Source organism: Dama dama, chromosome 9 (assembly GCF_033118175.1).
Source record: "Dama dama isolate Ldn47 chromosome 9, ASM3311817v1, whole genome shotgun sequence".
In the NCBI taxonomy this organism is placed as follows: domain Eukaryota; kingdom Metazoa; phylum Chordata; class Mammalia; order Artiodactyla; family Cervidae; genus Dama; species Dama dama.
The window spans coordinates 70,593,103-70,614,611 of NC_083689.1; the positions used below are offsets into that span (position 1 = coordinate 70,593,103).

A 21,509-nucleotide genomic window follows, 5' to 3' on the forward strand; every position below is an offset into this window, starting at 1 on the left:
CCCATTTCATCTTCCTACCCTCGTCCAGAGTTACACTTTCTTAAATATACTTGAGTAGTTCGTGCATACACAACCATCTACCTACGCTTTTTTTTAATTTAAACACAAATGGCAACATAAGCTGTACTGTACTGCAGCATGCCTTATTCACCTACCCATAGATTTTTAAATTCTTAGCATTAAGCAATTTCTTTGGCTTAAGTTTTCAGCTTGGTTCTTTGCTCACTAGTGGATCCCATTACCTTTGACAAAGCCCTAGGTGTTAACATCTACCTTCCTCCACCACACCCACACACCCCCTACACCACCCCCTACATCCTTGGGGTTCCAGAGCACAATCCACTTACTCACTTACCTGGCAGGAGTAGGAGGCCCAGGATGGCTACCCAAGGATGCATGATGCTATTGGCCTGAAGGAAAGAGAAAGCAGACTGCTTGGTGTGGCCCTCAATCAGATGGGATCAGAACAAGTCTTAATTCTCAGATGGCAGCTTCTCCTTTCACCCTTACAGGGTGAATCCCATAAGCCTGCCTGCTGAAAGCAAGACCACACTTGCAAATGCTTCCGCTCTCTGTCTGCTCCAGGTGACTGAGAGCTCTGCCCCTTCCAACAGACAGGCAAGAGACAAGGGAGAGGAGACAAGGGAGCAAACACAAAGGAAAGGAGAGGAAGGCTCAGCAGGGACACCAGAGCAAAGCCCAGATTTCCCATGGCAAAGCTAAACTTATCCTTAGCCTTGAAGATGAGTCACCTGGCTTTCTGGCGAGAGGAGGATACTTCTTCCCTTGTGGTCACAATGGCTAGTCCCCAGCCTTAGTCAAATGATCAAATGTCCACTGAGCCAAGAACTCAGAGTTGTGAGTTTCACTTATGGCTCAGGAGACTGCCTCTCAGATAGCTCTGAGGAACCACGCCCAAGAGGGGTGGAGAGATAAGCTTATAAGTGATTTTGGAGAACAATCAAACATCTCAGTAGAAGGTTGCCATTAGGTACAAGAAACAAATACCTCAATTAATGCCTTTAGCATTTTTCTAAGTACAGGAAGATGAAACTTGGATTCATAAAAATTTTCTCCTGCAAACATCTAACTATCTGAAGGCTTGTTTTACCAGTTTTCCCAGAGCACAGAGGACTTCTTTTTGGATCACTGCACTGAATTCCTTTCAGGATATATGGAGTATCAGTGACTACAGGGGCTAGTGACTTAATTCTTACAGAACCAGATGGCTAGAGACACTCCTTAGCTGCCAGTGCCCCCTCATGGTCATAAATTCAACCATGATTTAGGAAGCAGTTCATGGCCACTCTATCCCATAGTGCAGAGAATACCTTTTCTCAGTCAGGCCAGTATTCTGATGATCTTCAGTGTGGTATTACTGGACTAGGCACTGCTAAGAGTAGACAAAAGTCTTCGGACCACATGTCTTTCAAATCTGTTTCGGTCCAAGCAGAATCCCGTGTTGCTTCTTCCTGTATGTAGAGCTACACTATAACAATCTTGAGTTCATAAATAAATGTTCACATGTGTAGCTCTTAAATAAATATATATATCCAAGCTGCCTAGTCATCATTTTTATCAGAGACTTAGTCACACATTTAGTAATGCAAGAAATCACAATCTTGTAAAATAGGCCAAATGCAAGTAACATAGCTAGTAGCAGCACTAGGATCATAAGTAAATATTCAGGCCAAGAGTTTCAATTAGGTGTGATCCAGTATATTACCAGCTCATCTGACTCAATCTGTCCTGTACAAATCACTGTCTTAAAGGTAATGAAATACTTGTATTGTTCACAAGGCATCCAGCCTAACCCCCTAGTGTTATTAGGTTGATTATCCTTAGTTTAACTGTTCCCAATGTAAGGGAGCTTTTAAGCTTAAATGATTTAAATAATCTGGTGGGAGTCATATAAATCCACCCTGTAACTGAAGGAGGGTCCCTCCTAATAATAAGGAAGTTATATTTGCTGACTGAAATTTAGTTTGTTATTATTCAGCTTGAGTAACTTTAAAAGAAAATTCTTATTATAGCCATGGTCAGAGAAAGCACCACTGATTGGCCAAGTGAGGGAGTCCTATCTAGTAATATCAATAGTTGCTCAAACAGAACTATAGCTTTCTTCTGGAATCAATTTCCTAAGCGTCATCCAATTAGACCTGTGGAGAGGAGAAATCCACCAAGGTAACCCAGAAGTACTAGATTAGGTAACTGATCATAAGCCTAATAATTGGATTAATTTTTAAACTCTGTATAAGACTTATACCATGATAAAAAAAAAAACATGCATTTATGAAAAGGTACAAGTAATTATCAAAAATAATTATATAATCATATCCATATTTCTATAATTATATAATATGACATTATTATCTAATGTAACTATTATGCTGAAAACACTATAACTAATCATACAGGTCAGATCGGGACTCTAGGGATAGCTGTCCACTTCTGATGTTGCCTTCTCTTTGTCTTGGTGTGAGTGTAGTTTCTCCTCTGTTTGAACTTTGCTTTAAGGTGAGTCTAAGGACTCCAGTGCAAGAAATCATCCTAAGTGGAAAATACAAATCCAAAAGTCAATTTCTTTCATTTGTTCTGTTCATGAGCTAATCAAGAGTATCTAATAAGTGTCCTTTGATCGAGGTTGGAGACAGTCCTTTAAATGATGCCTTTCCAAAATGCATAATTTTCTGGTTATAGCTCAAGCGGCATCTGATATTCATTCATAGACAAATTACAGTGATAAGATTCAAAAACAAACCTAGAGTATCCTTTTAATAATTCAATCAAACTTTACAATAATGTAAACTAACAACAGGGGTCTATCTCCAAAGTGAGTCTTGGGCAGTAAATACAGACCAAAATTAACAATACTAGAATTTAATATCCATATATGTAATTTTTCTGTCTAAAATTATGCTAACATCTATCAAATATAGTGAAATTAAGAGTAATTTTTTTGCAAAAATAAGTCTGCTTTCAGTAAACTTGGCCTGATTACTTATATAAGTGTAATTGATCATACAATCCTTTTAATAATTGGTTTAAGTTGAACATTAATAAAGAATCTCAGACTGAATTTTTAAAAGGCTTCTTTCTTAAGGTGAGAAAAGTCATCCCAAGGGCATGCCATCAGATCCTACCTGTGATACCTATAGATCTGGATTAATTTCTCTCTTCTCAGTGTTCCAGAGTGTCTTCAGATTCCTACAACTGTCAGGAGGTGGACTTTCTTATATACTTGATAAGTCTGCTAGCAACCTAAGGGTTTACAATTTTGGAGGGATCAGGTAGAAATAAAAGATAAATGTTTCAATTTTGCTTACAAAGGTATCATTAACCAAATTGCTGTAAGTCATAATTAGTTTAAGGGGAAAGGTTTCCTTACATCTGGAAAACAAATTAACAAGCAGTAATATCTCAGACCAGAAAAACCATAAAATCTGTAACAAAGTTCATCAGTTAACTCAGTCCTACGTAACTAATTCTTTATCTTTTGTTAGCAGTTTAAAATCTTTTTAAAGCCTGCACTTGTCAAAAATCCTTTCTGTGAATATTCTTGAAAATGAAGCATTTTTGCAAAGGTATCAGGATCAAACAATAACTGTGAACAACAAAGATTTTTAAAGACATTGTTAAGATCCAATTGTAATGCAATTGGCAAATTTTTTACTCCTGTGACAGAACGCTTTAAGATAACAATCAGAATTAAGACTGATAACATTTTACTAAGATACCAGATTCCTAGGAATTCCAATAATTTCTAGAGTATCTAAAACATTTTCCTGTCCAATATAGCCTAAAGATGACGTTTATCACCATCCCTTTGACATGCTTCCCATGCAATCTAACATACTCTATAGGCCTAGTTAGTTTAATATTTTTATCTTTGATAAAGAGAGAAAACAATTCCCTTAGGTGTTTCAGGACCTTCTGGAAAATCTCAAAGTTAGCTAAAGGTCAAATGAACTTCAAGTAGAATTTGATCTCTCACAAGTTTGCCAAAAATATCGAAAGACTTTAAAAAAACACTTGGTCAGGTGGCATCAGAGATCACTGTGAAACAATACTTATTCACTTAACCAAGAAACAATAAAATATTTCAAAGGCAAATACAGAAAGTTATAAAAAATTACTTAAAATACAAAGAAAGTTAACAATCTGTTACAAAAAGCAGATCAATATTCTTAAGAAAACTCTTCCCTCTTAATAGAGAGAAACCAAATTCAGGTTTTGTGCCATTTTACCTTTAATACTGAAATTCATTTGCCCAATTAAATTAATTCTAACCTTAGTTCTGCCCAAACATAAAATCCTTTCTAAAGTTTCTTTTTTCCTGTCAAACCTACACATTTCTATACTTATAATAATCTGTGTCTTCTTTCTTATTTAGAAATAACTAGCATTAGAACCAAATTATTTTCTTTTTCCTTAATAAAATGCATTTTTATTTCATATATCTTCTGCTTATTTGCATACAAAGCTGCTTTCCATATTAACTTTATGGTCTAATACTTAGAATTATCAAAATTTTAAAAATACTTATTTATTTGACTGCATTGGGTTTTCATTGGGGCATGCAGAATCTTTAGTTGCAGCATGCAAACTCTTAGTTGGGGCATATGGGGTCTAGTTCCCCGAGGGATCAAACCCAGGCCCCTGCATTGAAAGCACAGAATCTTAATCACTGAACCACCAGAGAAGTCCTGAATTTATCCACTTTCAAAAACGTTAATTTCCAGTGAAAACTGAGAGGCAAGCAATTACATACTGTCTTTTACTTTAGCATCCCATAGACTGGCAAACTTGAAATACTATTTATAAAAACTCAACATGAAAAGACTAAGATCGTTCAAAATTGGGAAAGGAGTACATCAAGGCTATATATTGTCACCCTGCTTATTTAACTTACATGCAGAGTACATCATGTGAAATGCTGGGCTGGATGAAGCGCAAGCTGGAATCAAGATTGCCAGGAGAAATATCAATAACCTCAGATATGCAGATGACACCACCCTCATGGCAGAAAGCAAAGAGAAACTAAAGAGCCTCTTGATGAAAGTGAAAAAGGAGAGTGAAAAAGCTGGCTTAAAACTAAATGTTCGAACAGTGAAGATCATGGCATCTGGTTGAATCACTTCATGGCAAATAGTTGGGGAAACAGTGGAAATAGTGACAGATTTTATTCTCTTAGGCTCCAAAATCACTGCAGATGGTGACTGCAGCCATGAAATTATAAGACACTTGTTCCTTGGAAGAAAAGCTATAACCAACCTAGACAGCATATTCAAAAACAGAGACATTACTTTGCCAGCAAAGGTATATCTAGTCAAAACTATGGTTTTTCCAGCGGTCATGTATGGATGTGAGAGTTGGACCATTAAGAAAGTTGAGTGCCGAGGAATTGATGCTTTTGAACTGTAGTGTTGGAGAAGTCACTTGAGAGTCCCTTGAACTTCAAGGAGATCCAACCAGTCAATCCTAAAGGAAATCAGTCCTGAATATTCAATCAAAGGACTCATGCTGAAGCTGAAGCTCCAATACTTTGGCCACCTGATGTGAAAAACTGACTCATTAGAAACGGCACTGATGCTGGGCAAGATTGAGGACTGGCGAAGAAGGGGACAACAGAGGATGAGATGGTTGTGTGGCATCACAGATCGACGAACACACGTTGGAGCAAGCTCTGGGAGTTGGCGATGGACAGGGAAGCCTGGTGTGCTGCAGTCCATGGGGTTGCAGAGTCAGACACAACTGAGAGACTGAACTGAATATTGTGGCATCCAGGCCTATCACTTTATGGGAAACAGAAAGGGGCAAAGGTAAGCAGTGATAGATTTTCGTTCTCAAGTACCAAAATCATTGTGCATGGTGACTGCAGCCATGAAATTAAAAGACACTTGTTCTTTGGAAGAAAAGCTATGACCAACTTAGTGTATTAAAAAGCAGAGACATCCCTTTGAAGCCAAAGGTCCATACAGTCAAAGCTGTGGTTTACCCAGCAGTCATGTGAGAATAGGACCATAAAGAAGGCTGAACACTGAAGAACTGATGCTTTCACATGGTGGTGCTGGAAAAGACTGGAGAGTCCCCTGGACTGCAGGAAGATCAAACCAGTCAAACCTAAAGGAAATCAACCCTGAATATTCATTGAAGGACTGATGATGAAGCTGAATCTCCAATACTTTGGCCACCTGATGCGAAGAGCTGACTCATTGGAAAGGTCCTGATGCTGGGAAAGATTGAAGACAAAAGGAGAAGAAGGTAGCAGAGGACGAGATGGTTAGATAGCATCACCAACTCAATGGACATGAATTTTAGCAAACTCCGGGAGATAGTGAAGAACAGGGAAGCATGGTGTCCTGAAGTCATGGGGTCACAAAGAGTTGGACTAGACTTAGTTACTAAAGAACATAATTTCTAAAATACATGTGCTTTCTTAGAGAAATGTCTCAATGTGGCACCAAATGCATTTTTTAATAGTCTTGAATCTTTAGTTTCTCTGCAAAATGATGTCTACATTCAGTAATTAATGTTTCAGCTATCTTGTTTAATTTGGAAGGGGACTTGATATTTAATAAACTTCCTACATTCAATTTAATGTAGGAAAATGCTAAAGTTTCAAGTTGCCAAATTTTAGAGAGACTAGTTATAAGCAGACATTGCTAAAACATGATTATATCTGAAGAATTTACCTAAAACTTCTTATTTCATTTACAGTTAACAGACTTATATTTTATAAAAAAATTTCATCATACCAAGTTATTTTTCTTGCTGACAAGAAGATCTTATTATAGTAAATCTAGGTGTAATAAAAGTATTACATTTAATGTTGATGGCTCTAAAAACATGTCTATATTAATTAAACTGACACATTTTTACTTTTACTTCAAATATTAAATACTGAGTATTTCTTAGTTCACATGAGCCTAAAATTCATTCAGGTTAATTTCTTTTATATTTCTGAGAATCTGTGTAAGTATTTAACTTTCTTTAAGTCAGGTGAATAGAGTTCATTTACAAGTTAAATTTGGTAATGCTCTCCAGAGGTAGACACATCATATCAATAAGGCTCACACAGACATACAGACAGATACAACTGGAGATTTCATAGCTTCATTTTTAAAACTTAGTCATGAGTCAGGTATTACAATAACTAACAGTTGGAATAAGTTGTTTACTTGCCCAGATTTTAAAAAGGTTTCTCCCTTTTTTTCTTAGTCTCAGAAATTAGAGATGGCCTAGATACTAGTTCCTGAGGGCCCTGGTAAAGTCTTTACATCTCAAGGCACCAGGAGAGAAATGCAAACTTCTCCTAGGAGGAACAAGTCCAACTTCCCTCCTAATCAGCCAATCCAGATTTTTCCAGTCTCTTTCAACCAAACTCCCAGTGTCTTCCAACTTTGGGGAGGTGGGGGAGAGGGGAGCAGCTATCAATTATACACTGCCAAATAAAACTCAGGATCATCAGTCAATAAGCAGGAGACATGAGAACCAAGAAAGGTCTACTCAAATTCATCTGGACTCATCGAGGATGAAGACAGACACAAGAGACCCTGCTGGTCTTGGAAGTACCAAGGGCTCTTGATCCTCATAAAGCTGAAGCAAAGGAAAGTCTGGTCTGTGTCTCTTCATGGCCCCCAAAACGGACAACTGAAATAATAATGCACACTGTACCTGTGAGTTTCTGTTTTATTTGGAGACTTACTGAGTACAAGGAGATGGCCTCTCAGAGAGCTCTGAAGAACTGCTCTAAAGAGGTGGGGTGGAGGGAGGGGATGTCGGCAAGTCTGTGATATTGAAGCTGTGCCATCAAGGAATCACAGTAGAAGGTTGCTAGTCACAGGGAACACACATCTCAGTTAACTGGTTTTAGTGCTTTTCTAAGGATGGAAAGATGAAAGAAATTTGGATTCATAAAATTTTCTCTCAAAAATATCATCTGAAGGCCTGTTCTGCCAGTTTTCCCAGAGCACAGAATGCCTCATTCCTGATCTCTGCCCTGAACTCCTTTCAGGGTGTGTTGAAAGTCAGCTATTGTGGTGGCTACAGATTCAATCCTGGTAGAGCCAAGTGGGGAGCAACATTCTTTAGAAGCCACAAGAATTAAGCAAAAATGCAAATAATTATGCCTACCCATTCATTCTACAGGATGTCTCAGGCCACATCTTACTGAGTGGTATCAGGAGAATGTTTCAGGAAGCAGAGTCGGGACTAGACAGGTTCCGATCACAGCCCTGTCACTAGATTTCCTCATTTGGAGAGTAGCACTGAAAATACTTGCTCTACCTCTATTTTAGAAAAGTTCATAAGAGTTTTTATTATGAGAAACAAGGCTGTGGGCGCCCTGGCTGGGGGTGCTTCAGTCTGAAGAAGGCCTTGGTTGGAGGAGGTCCACGTCTTCAAGCTTCCTCGCCCTACTTGAGCACAAGCTCCCTCCTGTTGCTGAGCCTTCACATGCTGTGCCCTGAACTACTTGCTAAAAGCCAACTCTCCCATAAAACCAAGAGGTGTGATTATATGTCTATCATAGTCCTCCGCGGGGTCGCAAAAAGTTGGACACAGCCGAGCAACTAAGCACAGCGCAGCGTTCCGGGCTACGCACGGGAATTCAAGGAGGCGGCGAGCGGCGTTCTGCCAAGGAGTAGCGTATTTCTGGATACACGCTTTCCTCTTTTTCAGTGCCTCTATACTCTTGGAGGGGACACTGTTGACCCCACTTCCATCAGCACCAAAGGCTAGGGGGGAAAATCTGAAAGGCCTCATGCAAAAGTAGGCCATGCCTTATTTATCTGGGAGACATGGCCAAAGCCCAGTATGTCAGTGATAAAAATGTTCTAATTTAATTCAGTTCTAACACTCTTATTAATAATATATTGACAGTAACACGGCATGATTCATTGCCTCAAGGAAGAAAAATATCCAGAATTGTGCAATCAGGCAGAGACAGGGATAAGGAAGCAACTAATAAAATTGGGCAGAATGATAAAAATGATAAACTTATAATTGGACTACATCACTACCTGACTTACAACCCTCCTATGGTTCTTTCAGGGAAAAAAAAAAAAAATCTAACTCCTTACTCAGATTTATAAAGCCCTAGCCCCCGCCAATCTCTCAGATTTCTTTTACCATTCTCTCCTTGCCCACAGGACTCCAACAACTAGAGTTCCTTCAAGTGTTTCCCTACTTTAGGACCTTTTCCCGACTGGTGCTTCTCCCTAGATTCCAATTCTTTCACCCCATCATTTTCAAATTGCTTCTATTCATTAGGATCCCTGCTTAAATCTCACCTTCTCAGACAGTCCCTTGGCCCTTCTATCTAAAGTAGCCAACCAGTCAATGCCTTTTATTCAGTTCTCTGCATTTATTTACCTTGTTTCCTATGATGTATTTGTGTGTGTGAGAGAGAGAGACAGAGAGAAAGAGAGAAATCGATCTCTCCTCCCTCTTCTACAGTAATATCCAATAGAACTTTCTATGATGCTGAAGCTCTATGGGTGTTGTGCAAGCACTTGTACTGTGGCCACTACAATCAAAGAGTTAATTATTTTTTCCATTTAATGTGATTTATATTTAAGTTTAAATAGACAAAAATGGCTGCTATGTTGGATGGCACTCGACATAGACTATAAATAAACCCCTTCAATGTAGGCCTCCCCCTTTCATTCTCTATCCCTGAAAACTTGTTAGGGATTTGACAGGTATTGACTGAATAAAGTATGAAAGTACAATGGCACAGAGAGAGACTGTTCATTGGCAGGGGCTGGGGTTTTGGATGGGGGGAAGTCTCTTCAAAATGTGCCATAAGAGCTTCACAACTGGAGAATGGGAAATAGGCAAAGGGTGTTTTAAGTGGAAGAAATGATGAGTAAGAGCCAAGACAGGGACATAGAACCAAGGCTCTGTGATGTGCAGTAAGTGTACAATTCCATAGGCCAGAGTTTTCTGACAAGCTCTCTCCCCTGGGAGCACCCACTATGTCCTCAAGGCTCCCAAACAGCACAATGGATTTTTTTCAATTTGAACTATTCAACAGTTGCTACTCTAGAATCAACTTTGTGACCCCTTGAAGATACATCCCAGTTGAGGGATAAGGCTCAGGCAGCAAACATGAATTTCTAGCTGCTTACTCCATAGGCAATGAAGCCCCAGTGCAGGCACAGAGAATGAGAGGATCAGATTCACCTTTGAGAAGGAATGCAGGGGCCACTATGGTGAGAAGCATGAGGACCTGTCTGGAAGCTACTGCAATATTTCTGTCTGGGGGTGCTTCAGTCAGAAGGAAGCCTTGGTTGGAGGAGGCCCATGTCTTATAGCTTCCTCGACCTACTTGAACACAAGCTCCCTCCTGTTGATGAGCCTTCACACATGCTGTGCCCTGAACTACTTGCTAAAAATCAACCCTTCCATAAAACCAAGAGGTATGATTATATGTTTTAAATATTTATTTATTGTATTTATTCATTTGGCTGTTCCCGGCCTTAGCTGCAGCATGTGGGATCAAGTTCCCTGACCAGCGATTGAACCCTGGCCCCCTGCATTGGGAGCACAGAGTCTCAGCCACTAGACCACCAGGGAAGTCCCTGATTATATGTTTTTAACAGAAGAGAGGAGGGAGAGCAGCTCAAGCCCTGGTTGTTTCAACACAGGACCAGCAGGACTTCCTGTAGAGTGTGGAGTAACAGCTGAAAGATTACTTCAAGCGATGTGGTCTGAAAGTGAAGTCGCTTAGTCACTTCCAATTCTTTGTGACCCTATGGACTGCAGCCTCCCAGGCACCTCTGTCCATGAGATTTTTCCAGGCAAGAATACTGAGTGGGTTGCCATTTCCTTCACCAGGAGATCTTCCCAACTCAGGGATTGAACCTGGGTTTCCCACATTGCAAGCGGACGCTTCACCCTCTAAGCCACTAGGGAAGCCCTGGAAAGACTGGAGGTACCACCAAATGAGATCGGGGTAGCTGTGTGTAACAGTTTGGGAGGAAATAATGTGGACTTCAGACACGCTGAGTTTGAGATTTCTCAGACACCCAAGTGAAAACTGTTCAGGAGAGACTATCTGGGCTGAAAATATTTATTTGAGAGGCATCAGCTTAGATATGGGATTTTAAAGCCATGAACCAGAGTTGATGCTCAGGGAATGTCCTTGGGTTAGGGACAAGGGCCTGGGGCCTTGTGCAAAAGGTGGAGTTGGAAGAGGCACCACCACACACATAGAAACAAGCCAATGAAGCAGGAGGAAATGTAAAAAGTAAATGGGATCCTACTGCAGCCAAGTGAAACAAATGCATTAAGAAAAAGGCAATGATCATGAATCAAATGCCGCAAAGATAAGGAATGAGATTTGTGTATAGGACAGAGCAAGCTGGAGATCATTAATGACCTTCATAAAAGCAGTTTCAGTAAAGAATAGTTGCATGACTGTTCACTTTCACAATCTATGGTACATCTCAGAAAAAGCACTTACAAGGAAAGGGAAAATCAAAAGAGAACTAAAAATTGAAGCCAGGGAACTCTTTCAAGGAAATTTGTGACAAAAAATAAAAGGAAGGGGAAGTTTGGAGTAGGGTTAAGAGAAAGATGATAAAAATAACAGCATGTTTGTATGATCTGGAGATGACTGTGTGGAAGAATTGATTTGGGCAAGGAAAAAATGCATGGAGCAATAGAGGGACAGAATTCACTGTCCAATTAGGGGATTCTACTTAGAGATGACTGGGGATAGCGCATCTTCAAGAGCAAATGGACGAGGGACTCAAACATGACCATTTGGAAGTGCTGAGGTGCATCTGGAAAGCAAGGGATCATGAAAGCAAGACCAGCCCAGGAGGCCAATGCTCTCCAGCTATCTGCAATTGCCCACCATGAGGAAGAACCCACATCAGGGGATAGCTATTTTTTAAATCTTCTCCAGTATTTAAATAATCCCATCATTTATCTTCCCCATCTTAAAGCATTCAGGCGTTTCCTAAGACCAAAGCTGAAACTGTAAAAGCTGCCTAAAAAAGACTTCCCTAGCTAGCCACACCCTTCCTTCTATCCCAAGCCTAACAAAACTCCAAGGCAAACTTGTACTTGCTAATCTTTGCAAGATCAAGTTCCTAACACATACAAGAATACTATCAAACCTGCAAAAGTCAGAAGCAAATATCAGTCTTCTCCTTTACATTTTAGAAATATTTTAACTTTACAAACCACAGATTGATGAACAAAATTGTTCACAGAGATACACATACTCCTTCTCATTTCCTTTATACTATATAACACCCACCTAACAGATAAGGAGAGACTCAGCAATGGGATGTATTGACTCTAACTCACACAGCTTTTGTTTATTTGTTTGTTCCCCTTGCCTGCCTCCTGGGATTTAAGTTTCCCAATCACAGAGCCAATCCACACCCCCTGCAGTGGAAGCTCTGAGTCCTACCACTAAACCCTCATGGAATTTCCCACACAGCTTTCAAGTGAGCCTCAATGAGTATTCCTTCCTCCAAAGGTACCACACATTTCTGCTCAGGTTTCTTTTCCTCTCTCTTTCCCTCACTGATGTTGCCCAGGAAAAGCTTGAAAAATTCCAATGTGTAAGTCCATGATTCTATTTAAATGAGGATTCCTCTCTCAAGAGATACAAATCCATTTTATATGAACTACCCAATTTCTATTGGTTCATTCATCATTGTATTAAGATTCCATATTTTACTGAGAAAGTTCAAGCTCAAAGTTCCAGTTTTCTCTTCAGCGTAAGACAGGATTGTACTTACAGGTGGATGTAAGTACATCCATCGATGAACTTGGATTCGATCTGTGATTGGGAAATCCCACAAGCCATGCAGAGGGACCAAAAAAACAAACAAAAGCTGTGTGACTCAGTCAATACACCCCTTTGCTGAGCTGAAGAGAAGTACAGTACTTTCCAGAGGATTGTACTTACAGGTGAGTTAGGAGGTAGCTTTCCAGCTTCTCTGGTGGTCTGTCATGGATTCTGTCTCTTTTCTCTTTATGGATAAAGATGAAATTCTAGTTAGCCCTTATCTCTTTACCACACGTTTCCAGAGAATGTTGGGAAGTATCTTTAGAAGTTAAACTTCTCTACTCTGCCAGTCTTTTTGCTAGATTTGATCCAGGCACTAAGTAGATTACTGGGAGATTTTAGTGAACTGGTATAGAATTTACTCTCTGCTAGGCTGCTTTTATTTTTTAATTGAAGTAGAGTGGATGTACAATATTGTATAAGTTAGAGGTGTATAACGTAGTGGTTCACAATTTTTAAAGGTTATGCTCCATTTACAGCTATTACAAAGTATTGGCTGTTGTACAATATGTGTTGTACAATATATCCTTGTAGCTTATTTTATACCTAGTGGTTAATACCTTTTAACCCTCTACTGTGGTTTCCTCTCCCCCATTCCCTCTCCCACTGGTAATCACTAGTTTGTTCTCTATACTTGTGAGTCTGTTTCCTCTTCAATTATATTGACTAGTCTGTTTTGTCTTTTAGATTTCACATATAAGTGATTTCAGTAATAGAGTATTTGTCTTTCTCTGACTTATTTTGCTAAGCATAATACCCTCCAAATGCACCCAAGCTGTTGTTTCAAATGGGTAGTATGTTGTTGCAAATGTTGTTGCCTTGGGTAGTATGAACATTTTAATGATATTAATTCATCCAATCCAAGAACATGATATAACTTTCCATCTGTATTATCTTCAGTTGTTTTCCAAGTACAGGTTCTTCACCTCCTTAGGCAGTTTTATTCTAGGATTTTATTCTTTTTTAGGTAGGTTGTTTTAAAAAGATTCAGTCCAGGTCTTGATTTAGGGTCAGAATTTAGGCCTGAAAAGTCATATGAATTTTGTGACTGTTTAAACAAGAAGGGACTTTAACTACGTGGGGCCAAACCTCTTGATTTGTATGTGAATAAACTGAGGACCAGAGAGAAATAGAGGAGAGGAACCACAGAAGTCACTCGGGACCAATGCAGAAGTGAAAGCCAGGTTCACCTACCCCTACTCTACTGTTCCTCTTCCTCAACAAACATTATTTCACCAGTGTTTTTTGTTGTTGTTGTTTGCACCACTCAGCTTGTGGGATCTTAATTCCCCAATCAGGGATATAAAGCCACAGCCTCTGCAATCAAAGTTAAGAGTCTTAACCAGTGAACTGCCAGGGAATTTCCATTTATTTCACCAAATATTCATCAAGCATCCCATACTAACCAATGGAACATTTTAAGTAGACAAAGCAAACCCACACCCACAGTCTCCACCCTTGAGAGTTTAGGAAAACAAACCCCTACTTTCAGTATGAATGAGGTCATCATAGGAAACAAGTTTATGGTTACCAAAGGGCAAGGTGGAGTTACAGTAGGAATATACAGTTAACAGATACACACTACTATACATGAAATAAACAAACAACAAAGTTTTACTGTATAGCATAGGACACTGGTGAGTCAGATGGTAAAGAATTGCTTGCCTGCAAGCAAGAGAGCCAGGTTAGATCCCTGGGTTGGGAAGATTCCCTGGAGAAGGGAATGGCTACCCACTCCCAGTATTCTTCCCATGGACAGAAGAGCCTGGCAAGCCACAGTCCATGGAGCTGCAAAGAGTCAGACACGACTGAGTGACTTACATTTCACACTATAGGGAAATATATTCATTGTCTTGCAATAAACTATAATGGAAAAGAATCTGAAATACATCCACACAGACACATGTGAATCACTTTGCTATAAACCTGATACTAACATAATACTGTAAATCAACTGTACTTCAATTTAAAATAAAGGAATTGAGTTACACTGTGCCCCAATACAATTTATATACCTCTCTCACATATTAATACCATGTCCATTGACGTTCCAGGTTTTGAAGTTGTGAGTGAGAGGATGTCAGAAAATGGAATGTGAGCTAAGTGAGCTCCTGCTCACACAGCTAGAGGGCACTGCCTAGTGTAAAACAGAACATCTCCCCAAATTATGAGATGATGGGTCCTTTTTCTTCCTCCCCAAAACCCAAGCAATCTTTTCTACTTAAAAACACTGACATCAGAGATTTGTTTGGGGATGAAAACTTTCACTTTTAGCTATGTGCCTTGCAGCATTATCACATGATTGTAAGTCATTTCTTCTGCATCCATTGTAGGGAAGATGGGTGGGTCAAAAAAAAAAAAAAAAAAAAAAAAAACATGATAGCACTGGGCTTTCATCAGATAAGGTTAAGGGAATTTTCTGCAGGACTCAGTACTCTTCCAAACCAAGCCCACTGCAAGACTTGCACACCAGTTGAACTCCTGTGCTAGTAGAAGTTATTCAAAATGTATGCTGAGCTTTGTCAAAAGTTTTGTCAAGGCACTGCATTTGTAGTGAACATTGGGACTTACCACACTGACAACAGAACCCTCTGTTTGTTAACTAGCTATGTTGCTAAAGAATGTCACCATTTTAAAATTTCAAAACCTCAAATGTCAAAAATAGGCAATGAATTATTTCAAGTGAAAGGAACACTATTGAAATAAATTGCTTTCAAAAATGACTGCCCTCAGAAAAAACATACATTTAGTCATATACTGAATGGTATATTTCTTTAAAAATATACTATTGTTCTATTGTCATGATACTTCAAATACAATCACATCCTTCGACACAACAATTCCATGTCCAGAATCATAAATATTGGAAGTATACAAATGCACATAGGTTTTTGTATATTTGAAATGGGGGGGTGGGGGGGAACTAAACATCTATGTGTGGGGAAGTGATTTAATAGATTCAGCACCTTTGTCCTACTTAATACCACATAGCTGTCTAAGTAAAGGCTGTTGTCCCATTCTCACAGGGAATGATGAGCTTCTGTAAGTAGTGGGGAAAATTAGGTTACCGTGTGTGTGTATGAATGAAAGAGAGAGAGAGAAAATAAGAGAATAGCCCAGAACTTTCCAAAATCTAGTGCCACTAGCCACATGTACCTATTGAGCACTTAAAAAGTGACTAGTCAGAATGGAGATGTCCTCTAAGTGGAAAATACTCACTGAACTGTGAAGACTTAAAATGAAGAAAAAAAACAAAAATAAGAAAGAAAACAAAAACACTGCATTTCTACTGGACAGTGCTGACCTAGGACTGTTCCTGGGGAGTGGGACTGGAGAAATACTTTGATGGCGAGGACAGGAAATAGGGATTTCCACCTTTAATTATTTTTCAGAAAGCACTTAATTTAAAATTTTAAAAATCAGAGTAGGAATCCAAGCAAAATTTATTCTTTAGTTAATATTATGTGTCAGTCTTAATTTCTTAGTTTTGACAAATGGTACCATGGTGATTTAAGCTATTAACAACAACCTAAAAAAATCTGCTGAATACAGGAACTCTGTACTATCATTGCAATTTTTTTCCAAATCACGATTTATTTCAAAATAAAATCTAAAAAAAACAATAATGAGGGAAACAAGCACTCTGACAAGATGTATCTTCTGCTTAGAGATTCTTACTTGGAGTCTCAAAGTACTTACTATAAAGTAACTTGCCTACCCACATTTCCTTGTAAACACATTTGCTTCAAACAAGGCAGCTAGGATTACAAGATATCATATTACTCAGCTCCCACCTGAAATTCCATCAATTCAGAAAACTCCTTTCTTCCTTGGTGATTAGAAGCTGTCTGGCTGCTGCTTAGGTACCAGGAATTGTTGCTGGAGTAGGAGGCTTGCTCAGGAACGGTGCCCGCTCTCCAAGGACTTCACTGAGGCCTGGGCAGCTAGAAGTTTGCATAGCTCCTTCACTTTCTCCTTGCTGCTTCATTGGCTCCTTGCTTCAGCCCTCGGACTAGAGCTACACTAAGGTCAAGACATTTTTGCTAAGATGTCATCATGAACTTTGAGATTAAAAAAATGAATCAAAAATCCATATTAATAGTATAATAACCTTCACTTATATTTATACAGGTGCTACTTTTTACTTAAAGGTTTCCAGAACAAGAACTAAACTCACCATGCAAATGAGTAGGAATGGCAGGTAAAACTGGATAACAAAATTTAAAACAGATTTGATATAGATATATAGATATATGGTTATTTCAGAACTAGCCAAATGAACATAAATTTAAACACTGCATTGGAGTGTAAAATATTTTTATTTTACATGAAGTAGGTTTAAAAGGCATGAAATGTAGAAATTACAAAGATCAACATGTCAGATTGTCATGAGGCATGTGGTTAAGTATAGACTATAAAGCTCTAACAAAATATTTTCCAAAGGTGACCCACCCAAAAAACAATTATATTAAAAATAATGTGGGTACTTAAACAGACATTCTACCACCACAACCACACCAGCATGGCTTAAATAATTTTTTTAAACATCACTACTTTCTCTGGAAAAAGATTCACACCATAAGCAGAAGGAGCTTGACTAAGAATTTACAAAAGAAAACTGCTACTAGGTATAAGGTCTTGGCCTCTGCCCCAAAGAGAAGAGAATATATCACAATTATTAAACTACATGAGTCTTTCGAAGTGATGGAAGTGTTTGGTCACTGATTGTGGTGATGGTTTCCTGAGTGAAATCATCTACAAAAATTCATTAAGTTGGACACATTTTAAATATACAGTTTAATGCATATAAATTATACTTATTTTTTAAAAATAAACATAAGTAACTTAGAAGTAAAACGTTTGCTGAGTGCCACAATGGAGGAAAATAACAAATGCTGCAAACTTGACCATGACCCAGTGTTAAAGGAACCTGCTACCCCTCTTTAAAGAACCACACTTAAGAAATAAATAAGATAGAAAATGCATAGAAGGAAGTGATTGTTGATTCATGAATTTAAAAGATTTATGTTCTTTACAAAATAAGAAAACAGGTACTAGAATCAACCTGCCTGAATCTGAATTTCAGCTTTGCCACTTACTGATTCTGAAACCTTGAGAAAACCTTGAAAGTTTACCGTCTCTAAGTGTTACTCTCCTCTGCTGTAAAAAATGGGGATAACAGTACTACCTACCTTATAAGATGGTGAGGATGATAAATAAAAACATGCTTGTGACATGGTAAGCACTGATTAAAAACGGGCTATTATTAATCCTGTGGTTTGAAAGGACTAAAGAGTATTCATTCTAATCGATACAATCTAATAATTATAGATCTAGTTTTGGGTTGGTTCCTATATTAAGAGTTCCTTATCACAGGGAGAGAGACGCACCATCAAATACTTACATTTGAGAATGAAGCCACCAGAGATAAGAATCAGAGCCAGGAAAAAACATTTTGGGGACGGTCCTAAGATGGCAGAGGAATAGGACGGGAGACCACTTTCTCCCCCATAAATTCATCAAAAGAACATCTGAAGACTGAGCAAATTCCACAGAACTTCTGAATGCTGGCAGAGGACATCAGGCACCCAGAAAGGCAGCCCATTTTCTTCTAAAGGAGATTACATGCCTAACGGCAACTCCCAGAAGAGAAGCAGCCCAGATGCTCGCATAGGCCACTAGCAAGCAGGGGCTGGAGAAAGAGGCCCAGGCTGCATTGCTTAGGGTAAGGACCAGGCCTACACGCCCCGAGGGCAATCTGACTGAACTAACTTGAGATAGCTTCCCAGACTGTGGGATAGCTATCCCGAGAAAAGCCCTAACCAAAGACATTGCCAGGCCCACTCACAGAACAAAGGACTGAGCAGTTAGCCAGCTGTGGACCAGCCCGCCCCCCGCCAGAAACAGGCAGGTGAGGGCAGCCAGAGCCAGAAGGGGGCAATCGCGACCCCAGAGAGGCATCCTCTACTAAACTGCAATCAGCCTTCCTTGCTAACCAAGACTTCTTGGGATTCTGGATGGTCGACATCCACTGGGAGGGTCACAACCAGAGATCAGCTCCCCAGAAGAGACACACAGCACACCTGAGAAGGTGCGCCCGTTGTACACCCAGAAAACAGAGGGTCTGGGACGGGGGAGGTGTTAAAACGCAGCCTCAAACAGGGGGGGCAACTGTGCTCGCCAAACACCTGGTCACCTGAGCTGCTCCAAGCTGGGAAGGACAGAAAACGCAGGCCCAACCAAGTCTGCACCATTGTGGAGTATCCAAGAACCTGAACCTGAGCGGCTTAGACCTGGGAAGTGCATGCAACCCAGGGCCCACCACAGACAGTTCCCGGCAGAGCAACCTAGAGCCTGAGCAGTGTAGACTGGGAAAGCACACACACCATGAGCAGGGGCAAACTCAGTGTGGCGGGACACTGAGAGCACTCCCCACACAGGCCAGCGATACTTGTTTGCAGTTTTCCTCCCTCGCCATAGCACGAATGAACAAGTGAGCCTAAAAATGTGACCACCACCACCGCCTTGTGTCAGGGCAGAAATTAGACATTGAAGAGACCAGCAAACAGAAGAAGCTAAAATAAACAGAGGGAACCGCTTTGGAAGTGACAGGTGCAATAGATGAAAACCCTGTAGTTAGCATCGACTGCATAGGAAGGGGCCTACAGATCTTCAGAAGTATAAGCCAGATCAAGGAACCATGTGAAAATGAACTGACCCCACACTGTCCACAACAGCTCCAGAGAAAGTCCTAGATACATTTTTTTACTATTATCATTTTTTAAATTTTCCTAAATTTTTTTAATTTTTAAGTCCTCTATTACTCCTATAATTTTCATTTTTATAACCTACTATTACCTATTAAAAAAAGACCCTATTTTTAAATCAAGCATATATATATATATTTTATAATTTGTGTGACTTTTTTTTGTTTTCCTAATATTGTATTTTTGAGAATCTAACCTTTAGATTTTTCATCTTTGCTTTTAGGTATTTGTTATCAATTTTGTACCTTTAAGAACCCAATCTTCAGTACCCATATTTACTTGGGAGCAAGATTACTGGCCTGATTGCTGTCTCCCCTTTTTGACTCTCCTTTTTCTCCACTAGATTGCCTCTATCTCCTCCCTCCCCCTTCTCTTCTCTACCCAGCTGTGTGTTCTCAGCTGTGGAGAACACTTAGGGAACAGATTACTGGCTGGATCTGTCTCTTTCCTTTTGATTCCCCATTTTATCTTCCTGGCCACCTCTGTCTCCTTCCTCTCTTTTCTCTTCTCTGTGTGACTCCATGAACATCTCTGAGGGATCCAGACTGCGGAGATCACATAGGGAGGTGATTACAGGCTAGATTGCGCTCTCCCTTATGATTCCCCCTCTTCTCCTCCTGGTCACCTCTATCTCCCTCCTCCCTCTTCTCTTCTCCATGTAACTCTGTGTACCTCTCCGGGTGTCGCGCACTGTGGAGAAACTATTCATCATTAACCTAGATGTTTTATCATTGGTGCTGTATAGATGGAGAAGTCTGGAGGCTACTGTAAGAATAAGACTGAAAACCAGAGGCAATAGACTTAAGTCTAAATCCTGAGAACACCAGAGAACTCCTGACTCCAGGGAATATTAATCAATAAGAGCTCATCAAAAACCTCCATACCTACATTGAAACCAAGCACCACCCAAGGGCCAACAAGTTCCAGAACAAGACATACCACACAAATCCTCAAGCAATACAGGAACATAGCCCTGAGCTTCAATACACAGGCTGCCCAAAGTCACACCAAACCAACTGACATCTCAAAACTCACTCCTGGCACTTCATTGCACTCCAGAGAGAAGAAATACAGCTCCACCCACCAGAACACTGACAAAAGCTTCCGTAACCAAGAAACCTTGACAAGCAACCCATCCAACCCCACCCACAGAGAGGAACTTCTAAATAAAGAGGAACCACAAACTGCCAGAATACAGAAAGGCCACTCCAAACACAGCAATATAAACAAGATGGAAAGGCAGAGAAATATCCAGCAGGTAAAGGAACAGGATAAATGCCCACCAAACCAAACTAGAGAGGAAAAGATAGGGAATCTACCTGATAAAGAATTCAGAATAATGATAGTGAAAATGATCCAAAATATTGAAAACAAAATGGAGTTTCAGATAAATAGCCTGGAGACAAGGATTGAGAAGATGCAAGAAATGTTTAACAAGGACCTGGAAGAAATAAAAAAAAAAAAAAGAGTCAATATATAATGAATAATGCAATAAATGAGACCAGAAAAGCTTTGGAGGGAACCAACAGTAGAATAAGGGAGGCAGAAGGTAGGATTAGTGAGGTAGAAAATAGAATGTTAGAAATAAATGAAACAGAGAGGAAAAAAGAAAAAAGAATTAAAAGACATGAGGACAACCTCAGAGACCTCTGGGACAATGATAAATGCTCCAACATATGAATCATAGAAGTCCCAGAAAAAGAAGAAAAACAGAAAGACCATGAGAAAATACTTGAGGAGAGAATAGTTGAACATTTCCCTAAAATGGGGAAGGAAATAGTCACCCAAGTCCAAGAAACCCAGAGAGTCCCAAACAGGATAAACCCAAGGCAAAACACCCCAAGACACATATTAATCAAATTAACAAGGATCAAACACAAAGAACAAATATTAAAAGCAGGAAGGGAAAAACAACAAATAACACACAA

At 39.6% G+C, this 21,509-nt stretch overlaps 1 protein-coding gene across 1 annotated transcript in view; it reads right to left on the reverse strand.

Annotated features, from left to right (window-relative positions):
- LOC133062603 (hepatitis A virus cellular receptor 1-like) overlaps positions 1 to 20,962 on the reverse strand; it is a 38,672-nt gene extending 17,710 nt beyond the window's left edge. Inside the window, exons 1-7 of the mRNA XM_061151823.1 lie at positions 18,219 to 20,962; positions 16,609 to 16,837; positions 12,935 to 12,998; positions 3,144 to 3,261; positions 2,416 to 2,550; positions 1,332 to 1,472; positions 356 to 410 (exon numbers count right to left, since the gene is read on the reverse strand). Of these exons, the coding sequence (XP_061007806.1) occupies positions 356 to 398 (43 nt within the window). The 5' untranslated portion in view covers positions 399 to 410; positions 1,332 to 1,472; positions 2,416 to 2,550; ... (2 more) ...; positions 16,609 to 16,837; positions 18,219 to 20,962. The remainder of the gene's footprint in view (positions 1 to 355; positions 411 to 1,331; positions 1,473 to 2,415; positions 2,551 to 3,143; positions 3,262 to 12,934; positions 12,999 to 16,608; positions 16,838 to 18,218) is intronic.
- Positions 20,963 to 21,509: the final 547 nt, after the last annotated feature.